At 40.7% G+C, this 12,712-nt stretch overlaps 1 protein-coding gene across 1 annotated transcript; it reads right to left on the reverse strand.

Annotated features, from left to right (window-relative positions):
• Nucleotides 1–4,165: 4,165 nt before the first annotated feature.
• Nucleotides 4,166–11,785, reverse strand: LOC136715827 (uncharacterized). Its single transcript, XM_066693205.1, has 8 exons — nt 11,711–11,785; nt 10,683–11,003; nt 10,352–10,547; nt 10,163–10,196; nt 5,974–6,103; nt 5,533–5,668; nt 5,302–5,389; nt 4,166–5,202 (listed from the first exon to the last, which is right to left on the reverse strand). Exons 2-8 carry the CDS (start codon nt 10,973–10,975, stop codon nt 5,114–5,116), a joined length of 966 nt encoding a protein of 321 aa, XP_066549302.1. The 5' UTR covers nt 10,976–11,003; nt 11,711–11,785; the 3' UTR covers nt 4,166–5,113.
• Between the last annotated feature and the right edge of the window lie 927 nt (nt 11,786–12,712).

Here is a 12,712-nt window from a genome sequence, read left to right on the forward strand (position 1 = left end):
ATGTACCGAGACACACACACACTGTACCGAGACGCAAACAATATATACTGAGTTACACTATGTACCGAGACGCACACAATATATACTGAGTTACACAATGTACCGAGAAACAAACACACTGTACCGAGACACACACAATATATACTGAGTTACACTATGTACCGAGACGCACACAAAATATACTGAGTTACACTATGTACCGAGACGCACACAATATATACCGAGTTATTATTATTAGTAGTAGTAGTATTACTAGTATTATTATTTCTTGGCAGACACCCTTATCCAGGGAGACTTACAACATAAGTTACACTCTATACCGAGACGCACACACTCTGTATTGAGACGCACACAATATATACTAAGATACACAATGTACCGAGACACACACACACTGTACCGAGACGCAAACAATATATACTGAGTTACACTATGAACCGAGACGCACACAATATATACTGAGTTACACAATGTACCGAGAAACACACACACTGTACCGAGACGCACACAATAAATACCGAGTTACACTATGTACCGAGACACACACGCTATGTATTGAGACGCAAAATATATATACTGAATTACACGATGTAACGAGACGCACACAATATATACTGAGTTACACTCTGTACCGAGACGCACAAAATATATTCTCGAGACGCACACTCTGTACCGAGACGCACAAAATATATACTGACTTATTATTAGTAGTAGTAGTAGTAGTAGTAGTAGTAGTAGTAGTAGTAGTAGTATTATTATTATTATTATTATTTCTTGGCAGACACCCTTATCCAGGGTGACATACAACATAAGTTACACTCTATACCGAGACGCACACACTCTGTATTGAGACATACACAATATAAACTGAGTTACACCGTATACGGAGATGCACACAATAAACACTGAGTTACATACACTATGAACCGAGACGCACACAATATATACTGAGATACACAATGTACCGAAACACACACACACTGTACCGAGACGCAAACAATATATACTGAGTTACACTATGTACCGAGACGCACACAATATATACTGATTTACACTATGTACCGAGACACAAACGCTATGTATTGAGACGCAAAATATATACACTGAGTTACACTCTATACCGAGACGCACAAAATATATTCTCGAGACGCACACTCTGTACCGAGACGCAAACAATACATACTGAGTTATTATTATTATTAGAAGTAGCAGTATTATTAGTATTATTATTATTTCTTGGCAGACACCCTTATCCAGGGAGACTTACAACATAAGTTACACTCTATACCGAGACGCACACACTCTGTACCGAGACGCACAAAATATATTCTAGACGCACACTATGTACCGAGACGCACACAAAATATACTGAGTTACACTATGTACCGAGACGCACACAATATATGCTGAGTTACACAATGTACCGAGACGCAAACAATATATACCGAGTTATTATAATTATTATTATGATTATTATAATTATTATTATTATTATTATAATTATTATTATTATCATTAGTAGTAGTAGTAGTAGTAGTATTATTAGTATTATTATTATTTCTTGGCAGACACCCTTATACAGGGAGACTTACAACATAAGTTACACTCTATACCGAGACGCACACACTCTGTACCGAGAAGCACGCAAAATATACTGAGTTATTATTATTATTATTATCAGTATTATTTTTATTTCTTGGCAGGCACCCTTATCAAGGGCGACATACAGCATAAGATACACTCTATACCGAGACGCACAGACTCTGTTCCGAGACGCAAAAAATATATACTGAGTTACACTCTGTACCGAGACGCACAAAATATATTGTCGAGACGCACACTCTGTACCGAGACGCACACAATAAATACCGAGTTACACTATGTAACGAGACACACGCTATGTATTGAGACGCAAAATATATATACTGAATTACACGATGTAACGAGACGCACACAATATGTACTGAGTTACACTCTGTACCGAGACGCACAAAATATATTCTCGAGACGCACACTCTGTTCCGAGACGCAAACAATACATACTGAGTTATTATTATTATTATTAGTAGTAGTAGTAGTATTATTAGTATTATTATTATTTCTTGGCAGACACCCTTATCCAGGGAGACTTACAACATAAGTTACACTCTATACCGAGGCGCACACACTCTGTATTGAGACGCAAACAATATATGATGAGTAACACTATGTACCGAGACGCACACAATATATACCGAGATACACAATGAACCGAGACACACACACACTGTACCGAGACGCAAACAATATATACTGAGTTACAGTATGTACCGAGACACACACAACATATACTGAGTTACACTATGTACCGAGACACACACGCTATGTATTGAGACGCAAAATATATATACTGAGTTACACGATGTACTGAGACGCACACACTCTGTACCGAGATGCACACAATATATACCGAGTTATTATTATTATCTTCATTATCAGTATTATTATTATTTCTTGGCAGACACCCTTATCCAGAGAGACTTACAACATAAGTTACACTCTATACCGAGACGCACACACTCTGTACCGAGACGCAAACATTATATACGGAGTTATTATTATTATTAGTAGTAGTAGTAGTAGTAGTAGAAGTAGTATTATTAGTATTATTATTATTATTATTATTTCTTGGCAGACACCCTTATCCAGGGAGACTTACAACATAAGTTACACTCTATACCGAGACGCACACACTCTGTATTGAGACGCACACAATATATACTGAGTTACACTATGTACCGAGACGCACACAATATATACTGAGTTACACAATGTACCGAGAAACACACACACTGTACCGAGACGCACACAATAAATATCGAGTTACACTATGTACCGAGACACACACGCTATGTATTGAGACGCAAAATATATATACTGAGTTACACTCTATACCGAGACGCACAAAATATATTCTCGAGACGCACACTCTGTACCGAGACGCAAACAATACATACCGAGTTATTATTATTATTAGTAGTAGTAGTAGTAGTAGTAGTAGTAGTAGTAGTAGTATTAGTATTATTATTTCTTGGCAGACACCCTTATCCAGGAAGACTTACAACATAAGTTACACTCTATACCGAGACGCACACAATATATACTGAGTTAATATTATTATTTTTATTATCAGTATTATTATTATTATTTCTTGGCAGACACCGTAATCCAGAGAGACTTACAACATAAGTTACACTCTATACCGAGATGCAAACATTATATACTGAGTTATCAGTATTATTATTAGTAGTAGTAGTAGTATTATTAGTATTATTATTATTATTATTTCTTGGCAGACACCCTTATCCAGGGTGACTTACAACATAAGTTACACTCTATACCGAGACGCACACACTCTGTACCGAGACGCACAAAATATATACTGAGTTACACCCTGTACCGAGACGCACTCACTCTGTACCGAGACACACACAATATATACTGAGTTACACCGTATACGGAGATGCACACAATAAACACTGAGTTACACTATGTACCGAGACGCACACAAAATATACTGAGTTACACTATGTACCGAGACGCACACAATATATACCGAGTTATTATTATTAGTAGTAGTAGTATTATTAGTATTATTATTTCTTGGCAGACACCCTTATCCAGGGAGACTTACAACATAAGTTACACTCTATACCGAGACGCACACAATATATACTGAGATACACAATGTACCGAGACACACACACACTGTACCGAGACGCAAACAATATATACTGAGTTACACAATGTACCGAGACGCACACAATATATACTGAGTTACACAATGTACCGAGAAACACACACACTGTACCGAGACGCACACAATATATACTGAGTTACACTCTGTACCGTGACGCACAAAATATATTCTCGAGACGCACAATCTGTACCGAGACGCAAACAATACATACTGATTATTATTATTATTATTATTATTAGTAGTAGTAGTAGTAGTATTATTAGTATTATTATTATTTCTTGGCAGACACCCTTATCCAGGAAGACTTACAACATAAGTTACACTCTATACCGAGACGCACACACTCTGTACCGAGACGCACACAATATATACTGAGTTACACAATGTACCGAGAAACACACACACTGTACCGAGACGCACACAATATATACTGAGTTACACTCTGTACCGTGACGCACAAAATATATTCTCGAGACGCACAATCTGTACCGAGACGCAAACAATACATACTGATTATTATTATTATTATTAGTAGTAGTAGTAGTAGTAGTATTATTAGTATTATTATTATTTCTTGGCAGACACCCTTATCCAGGAAGACTTACAACATAAGTTACACTCTATACCGAGACGCACACACTCTGTACCGAGACGCACAAAATATATACCGAGTTACACCCTGTACCGAGACGCACACACTCTGTATTGAGACGCACACAATATATACTGAGTTACAATCTATACTAAGACGCACACACTCTGTACCGAGACGCACAAAATATATTCAAGACACACACTCTGTACCGAGACACACACAATATATACTGAGTTACACAATGTACCGAGACACACACACTCTGTACCGAGACGCACACAATATATACTGAGTTACACTATGTTCCGAGACGCACACAATATATTCTGAGTTACACCCTGTACCGAGACGCACACAATATATACTGAGTTACATCCTATATCGAGACACACACAATATACACTGAGTTACACTCTGTACCGAGACGCAAACAATATATACTGAGTTACACTTTGTACTGAGACGCCAAATGCTATTTTTAAGACACAGCGTAAGGTGTAGCCAGGGCCAAGTATTATTGCTTTGAAAATCTATGTGAATTATTGTCTGGCAATACGTCCCACTAGAATGAGCTCTTCTGAAAGAGAGCAGCTGTGTCCCACAACGGGTTTATGGATAATTACAATAATGCTGCGCTGCATGAGAAAACCACACACAGTTTGAAGGTGGGAGGGGTGTCGTCCATTGCTGAGCGACACACAACTCACAGCATTACAGACACATTTGCACTTCCCTGTGTGTCGCTGGTGCTCCTACTTCCCTCCGCCTCCCTTCGTCTCTCAGGGCGGAGCAGGGAGCAGTGGGAGAGAGTGCTGGCCTTCACGGGGCAGGGGGATGTCTGCGCTGTCTTCCTTGGACTGCATCACATCTGTGCACAGGGAAACAAGCACTTCATTTTGGGGGAGAGACAGAGAGAGGGAGAGGATGAAAAAGAGGGAAGGGGACAACAGACAGGAGTTCAACTTACCCAGGTTACCGTCCTGGCCCACAAAGATCTCCCACGGTGTGAAGGCCAGAATGGTGCCCGGCTCCACTGTGAGGACATTAATTGTCTCCTTGACCGATGATGATGATGATGATGATGAGAGAGAGAGAGAGAGAGAGCACAATCAGTATCACTGCGCTGTCCTGACTGGGATGATTGCACACTTCGGCTCCGTGTGCGTCGCTGTGAGTCTGTCTGGCAGTTCTTCCTTACCTCACCCATGACGGGCGGAACAGATTCCTCCCAGTCGAACCTGCTCATGGCCTCCACTATCTCAAGCATGACACAGATGCTTTCGTTGGGCCCTGCCTTCTGCATTGCCTCCTGGACAAGGGCCTTGTTCCATTCACTGCATCACAGAGAGACAGAGAGAATGTGAGACACGCAGAGACACAGAGAAACAGAGAAACAGAGAAACAGAGAGAATGTGAGACACACAGAGACACAGAGAAACAGAGAAAGAGAGACACAGAGACACAGAGAGAATGTGAGAGACACAGAGAGACAAACCAAGAGACACAGAAAGACACACAGAGAGACACAGAGACATACAGAGAGAATGTGAGAGACACAGACACAAACAGAGAGACACAGTGACACACACAGAGACACACAGACTGGTGGCCCTGCTGTAGCTCACAGCTCAACACTCACTGTCTCAGGATCTCCCTGCAACGCTCCCTCGACACCACGCGCTGGCCAACCTTCATGGAGGTCTCAGCTGCCATCTCAGACCCATGAGGCTCGTCCAAGGCCCCTGGGGAAACTAACAGCTCCCACACCGCTTCAACACACACGAGGGGTTAATAATACAGCACAGACTGTCAATAACTACAGAGACATACAGACATGCTAGACACACTGACTACTCAACTTACAGGTTTTTTTTACAATCGCTGGGACCCATTTCTCAATACTTATGTCACTTTTTCAAAACTCTTCACATAGTGAGTACAACAGCAGTCTATATGTGGGCTAAACTGTGGATCATTCTTCATTGCTTTGGCACAAAATGCATTCAATGACTACATCTTTCAAATTACATTAATTATTTTCTCACTCGACACGACCACCACCAAAACTCTATGTACCTACAGGCACAATTTGCACGTTTACTTACTGTTTCACAAAATCTAACATAACACAACATTGAAAAGACAGCAATTTGATACATTTCTACAGTAATACCGTATTGAAATATATTCTGAATCTAAAAAAATGAAATACTGTCAAAACAATTAGACCAACCACAGCCGATTCCCATTGTAGCTGAACACCTACCCAGGTGTTGGTCTTTCAATTTCATTACCGTCTATACCAGGGGTTTTCAAACCGGTCCTGCAGTACCCCCTGCCCTGCTGGTTTCTGTTCCAACCGAAATCTTAATTACTTAATTGAATGGTATATTGCTATGTTAGGTCAATTAAGGATTCAATTAAGCAATTAAGACCTCAGTTGGAACAAAAACCAGCAGGGCAGGGGGTACTCCAGGACCGGTTTGAAAACTCCAGGTCTATACAAAAGGGGACATCTTAGGAATAAGGAGATTCGGCCAATCGACAGTGTTTCCAGATTGGGGAGAAACTCACCCATTTATGGGGGGAAAGGGATATCAAACAGGGGGCTAAAGTACAAAACAGGGGTTCTTTTCCTCATTTTAAATTTTCCCACAGTGCTCTCATTTCATTAAGTTTTAAAATATTAAGCCTGCCCTTGAACAGTGAAAATGGACTACCCCACTCCCCAATAATATTGGTCTTGGGAAATTAAGGAGAGGACCTGGCAACACTGCCAATCGCTCAGTGCTGGGATGACTGGTGTGCGATGTGTGTCTGTAGGCGCTGCAGCAGGGCAGAGAAACGGTGTGGAGACATACACAAGTATTTAAAACGCATCTCCTCATCCACGAAATGCATTTGTGCACGTAATGACCCACGAAATGACCACGAATTTCGTGCTTGGCAATTTTGGACGAAAGGTAAAATGTACTTTGCTTTCCGTGGACGGAATGAACAATTAGCATTATAATCAAACAGTGACTGATCAAGGTATAGATCCAGAGACCCGGGTTTACAACGTCATCAGGATTTAATTCCACAGGAAAGTTAGAAACTTGCTGAGCCGATCAGACAAGCGCTACATCAAGTGCAAATCTAATACAATACATAATGATAATTAATATATGATGTGTAGCAAATAGCATGTTTCACCAATCAGCATGATTATAAATCTTTCAAAATTACTAATTTGATTACAAAGCCCATACAAAGCTATATTTATTATATTATTCAGTAGACTAGCCTATCACATGAACTGCAGGTCTGGTTGGAGAAGAACGTATTTATAGCTCATTCATTTTGAGCAGTTTAACAGCAGAAACGCCATATATGTATCTAATTCAAATATTTAGTAACATATAAGAACGGATATGCAGGAGAAGTTCACATATGCAGAGATTTGTGTATGTATGTTCTAGTGTTAAGTCTCTAGCCAACTATAGCAAGACAATATAGATCTGCACATACAGGATGAAATTTGTATGTGTGTGTGCGTAGTTTCTGTAATAATAATAATAATAATAATAATAAAATAACATGTAATTAACAGTATGTGTTAATATACATCCATACAATCCTAGGTGCACCAAAGAAAACAGGTTTCATTTTCTGAATAATTGCGACATGTTAATGCGACACTGCCCCCTATGGACGCGTCAACCTTACATGCAAGTGTGTTGGCAGACAGCTGTGCGACCGTCTGCGTACGACGCCCGCGCATGTATGCAGAGACGCAGATGCAGAAGTGTAAACCATCCTTTCCTCTCCATTCCTCAACCCCATAGAGGAATTATTTTCCTCATGGAGGTGGAAGGTTTATGATGCAATGAATGCTGAATGCCTGGACATATCTGCAGAAAATTGCCAGGGATGGACCAGGCATGCCAAAAGATTCTTTCCTAGGTGTATTGCCCAAGATGGCATGAGATGTGATGTGGACAAGAACCAGGGTTGACTAGCATTGCATGTGTATCTTATCGGTAGATGGTGTATACAAAATTATTGTCTTTTGGAATCACTCAATGCCAATAAATGACATAAAACATGTTGAAGCACATTGCATCATGTCTGATTCATTCCAGTAACATATACTGCAGTGAATTCTAAACAGTAGAGAGGTGCCATTCTTGTTTTGAAAAGACAAAAGACAAACATTGTGTAAGGATACCTGTTGTCAGTGTTTTTAGGTCATTATTCTATGAGTGACAAAGTGTACTTGTTGGGTGACAACCTTTGCTTGAGTTGATTTGGGACATGTATGAAGTGTTTTGGTAGTTTTAGTGCATTTGGATGTGAAATTAACTGCTGTGCCAAGCTGAAAGTTGGTTAGGGGAACTGTGTGAGGAGTTTTGAAAAAGTGACCTTAAGTATTGAGAAATGGGTCATAGAGATTGTAAAAAAGTGTAATAATAACCAGGCATGGGCAGTATTTATGATACATGTATTTAAAATACGTATTTCAAATACAAAATAGGATTCTGTAATTTGTATTTGATAGGGTTGATGAAATGGCTTCATATTCTGTATCAAAATACTTAGTGTTTTGAATTTTGTAGTTTAAAAATACTTTGTGAGAAGTCTACATGATGACATCATTAAAATGCTGCCTCTAATTGATGCCTATTTGCCCAGACTTGTTGAGATCAGAACAGAAAATTGATCCATACCTGAAGAAGATGGTCAAGGTGAGAAACGTGTAGGTTGCCAGCTTTCCATCGATTTTTAGCATAAATTGCTACAATTTTTAACAGTTCATGTTAAGAGTTGGTGTTCATTTTAGTAGCCTAGGCTAAATCTTTTACCAAATTACAGTGTTCTAGCTAACTATTTGACCCGAGTAGCAACCCTCACAGTTAACATTAGCTTGCTACTTTCAGCCTATGTTAAGTTTTTGTTGGTTGTGCACGAAAAAAATAAAAGCGTTTCAGTGTTGTACAATATAACGTTATAATGCCACAATATGGTGTAACTTGTTAAATGCACACAAGTGTGCCTTATTGTCATTAACAACTTTGTTCTGCAACGCCATTAAAGAGCAGGTTGTCAACCCATCCACCACTCCTTGGCAAGCTCTGTTGCTACTTTCTGATTATGTTTCTGGCTACATTTAATAATTGTTAACAAAGTGCTAAAATGTTCGTTTTTAATCTCAAAATAGGTGTCCAATGATTGATAAATAAATAATTCAATGCTAAATTATTGTACCCTAACTGAAGTAGCTGTTTAGAAGGATCATGATTTTGCATACCATTGCATGAATTACTGCCTGACACATCATGTATTATATTTATGATTAACAATCAAATGATTAATTACTTAGAAACTAGTTTCTATGAATAAAGGTGCCGTCAGTTGTCTTCTTATGAATGACTTGTTTGTCATTGAGTCAGTGTTGCTGATGCAAAGTATCATTACCTTCATTACCAAACACCAAGTAACTAAATTAGGATACAATTATGAGTCATTAGCAAACTGTTAGTTAAACATTAAACTGTTGGTTACTTTAAAACTAACCTTCATCTGGGTGATCACAGGGATATGTGAATATTTGATTTGTTAACTGGTTGCATATGTCAGATTTATCGCACGACTCTTTAGGCAGAGGAAAGCTGTTGCTATCAAACATTGTCTACTTAATTAACTGAGTCAGTTGAATGGGGAAGGGATAGATCAAAAAGGCCGATAAGTGATTTCATGCTCCTTTCATGCATCGTTTGGAGACGCAAGAATGTGGGTTCAGAGTAAAGGTGCAGAAATGGGCGTCCTTTCAGGAAAGTATCACTTACTCAAGTCACCGCGCTCAGTCTGAGGGTGTCCCTCCTGTAAAAGAAAAGACAAGCAATCAAGCCATAAATATAAATATAACACGAACACTACAGTACATGAGCACTGCACTGAGAGAGAGAGAGAGAGAGAGAGAGAGAGAGAGAGAGAGGGAGAGAGGGAGAGGGATGGTTAAAGTTAAATTAACTCACCGTGTCTGTCGGAATGGTCAGGGCTTGTTTTGTTGGCCAGTACACGATGGTACGCCACCCAAGCCAGCCGGTCATCTGCTTACGAACCAGCCTCAACAAGCCGTGTTCCTCACAGGGCGCGTGGACCGGCACCAGCGTCCCACCAGTGGCCAGCTCTCGGACAGCGGCGCTGGTCATCCTGGAGAAGGCGGTCGGCCTGCGAGATCAGAGAGTCGGTATTCAAGAAAAGAAAAGAAAAATCAGCACTGTGCTTTTTAAGATGAACCAAAAACATATGTAATATCCTAATCTTAAAAAGAGTCAGAATGGAGATAAAACTGTTAACAATTACACTATGGATGGTTCAGGCGTTGGTTCGAGGTGGGACTGCGGAACGTCCGTCTCCCCTCGTGTCTTGGGCTGCACCAGTCCATCGGCATCCTCCTCATCCTTCTCCAGTCCATCGGCATCCTCCATGTCCTGCCCCAGTCCACCGCCATCCACTGAGGCCTGACCAGCTGTGGCACTTTTCTGTGTTTTTTTCCTGGCCTCTTGCTTCATCCTATGTGATTTAAACCACCATAGGCCCACAAGCCCCACTGCTCCTACGGATAGCACATATGGTATGGCTGATAGAATACGCATTTCCTTCTGTGGATCTTAGTAGGTGTACCTGTGGGGCAAAAGCAGATGAGATCAGTGGCTGGTTTCCCAAAAACAGGCTTCACAGTCCATTTCAATCCATCATGACATGTGACAGTACCATTTAAACTGTATACAAAAGTATTCCAGAGCTTCAAATAAAGCTCTCATGAACAGTTTAAAGCAGGGGTCTCAAACTCAATCCATGAAGGGCCGTGTGTATGATGCTGGTTTTCATTCCAACAGACTCCTCAATTACTTAATTGGTCTAATTGTTTAACTAGCTAGATACATTTAAACACTTATCCAGGCCCCGGCATATTTTATAAACAACTGTATCTTGAAAAAAATGCACTTTTAGATCATCAACTGTAAAATACCTTGCAATATATATTTTTTAAATATGTCAACTGGACATATTAAGTAACGGAGGACTCAGTTGGAACGAAAACCAGCATCATACAGGTGGCCCTCCAGGAATTGAGTTTGAGACCCCTGTTTTAAAGCATGTAAAGTGGTTTTCATTCGACAATGTCATCAATTACTTAATTGGTCTAATTGTTTAATTAGCTAGATACATGTAAACAACCTATCCAGGCCCAGGATATTTTATTAGCAAGTGTACCTCGAATCAAATTCACCTTTACACCATCAACTTTAAAATACTTCGCAATATATATTTAAAAATCTCGTATTGATTAATTAATTATACAAATGGTGTAATTTAGACAAAGGGACCTTAGGCTGATGAGAGAGGGGCTTCTTTCTTGGCTGGCGGCGGGCGCTGGAGTGCGGACAGATCAGGCGGTTGGCATAACCACAGGCGTCTGTAGCGGCGTGGGCACTGTGACGTCACACACACATACACACCGGGCCCTGGGCCAAGAAATACGGTGTCCGTATTAGGACATCACTCCTCGTCAACAGTCGCGCCTCACTTAGTTTTGCCATCTGCACGTTCAGCGTTCAGCCGTCAGTTATCACCCATATTTGAGTTGAGCGTCACCCATCACACACTAATGGGGCCCCAGGGCCGCGGAAGATAGGTGCGGGCCCAAGGCCAGTCAGCCTGCAGGCCCGCATTGTGTGTACATTACATCGCTATTGAGCAGAGCATAACCCATAACAACTGACTCAAATCAGACTGACTAATATATATATAAAATAATAACCGTGCTGCATGGGGCGAAGGAAATAAACAATAACAACTCACCACGATTGAGCAGCCTCGGTGCATGCACGTCACTTCCTGGCCTTCTAGACGCAAACCCTTCCCTGCAGTGCGAGTCCGCAGTGACCGCCTCGCCATTTTAAATGGATCAATCCCACATCACCTTTCCGAAGGGCTGGTTTTGCTGATTGAGTCTCAGTTTAGTGATGACTCCGCTCAGTGGAGATCCTCGCCATTTACACCCCCGATCCTCCGTCGGACGCCTCGCCGCACTGCGGGCTGAGGGGCTCGGTCCCTTATTTAAGTGTTGGACGTGTTTTACATTATTATTGGTGCGGTTGTTATTGTAGGCAGACCTACATGAAGTCGAGTTACTGATGTGTTTTTTGCACATTTCATGTGTACTGAATATTAAAGATCTATTTGAATTCGGGAACTCTACGGTTTATGGGAACTGTAGTCCGTCGCTTCCCTTCCTGGTTTATGTTCCCCCTATTGACCTGTCCCAGAGAACTACAACACCCAGCAGCCACCGCTCCCAGGCAAGATGTTATTGCCGTTTTCCTCTT

Source organism: Amia ocellicauda, chromosome 20, assembly GCF_036373705.1.
Source record: "Amia ocellicauda isolate fAmiCal2 chromosome 20, fAmiCal2.hap1, whole genome shotgun sequence".
In the NCBI taxonomy this organism is placed as follows: domain Eukaryota; kingdom Metazoa; phylum Chordata; class Actinopteri; order Amiiformes; family Amiidae; genus Amia; species Amia ocellicauda.

Bases quoted from the DNA above. Each gene is read 5' to 3' on its own strand.
- LOC136715827 (XM_066693205.1), bottom strand. From the start codon at position 10,975: ATGCGTATTCTATCAGCCATACCATATGTGCTATCCGTAGGAGCAGTG. The intron at 5,669-5,973 runs GTGAGTGTTGAG...TCTGTGATGCAG, and splicing joins TGCAGGGAGATCCTGAGACA to TGAATGGAACAAGGCCCTTG. The intron at 5,203-5,301 runs GTAAGTTGAACT...CCCTGTGCACAG, and splicing joins GGGCCAGGACGGTAACCTGG to ATGTGATGCAGTCCAAGGAA.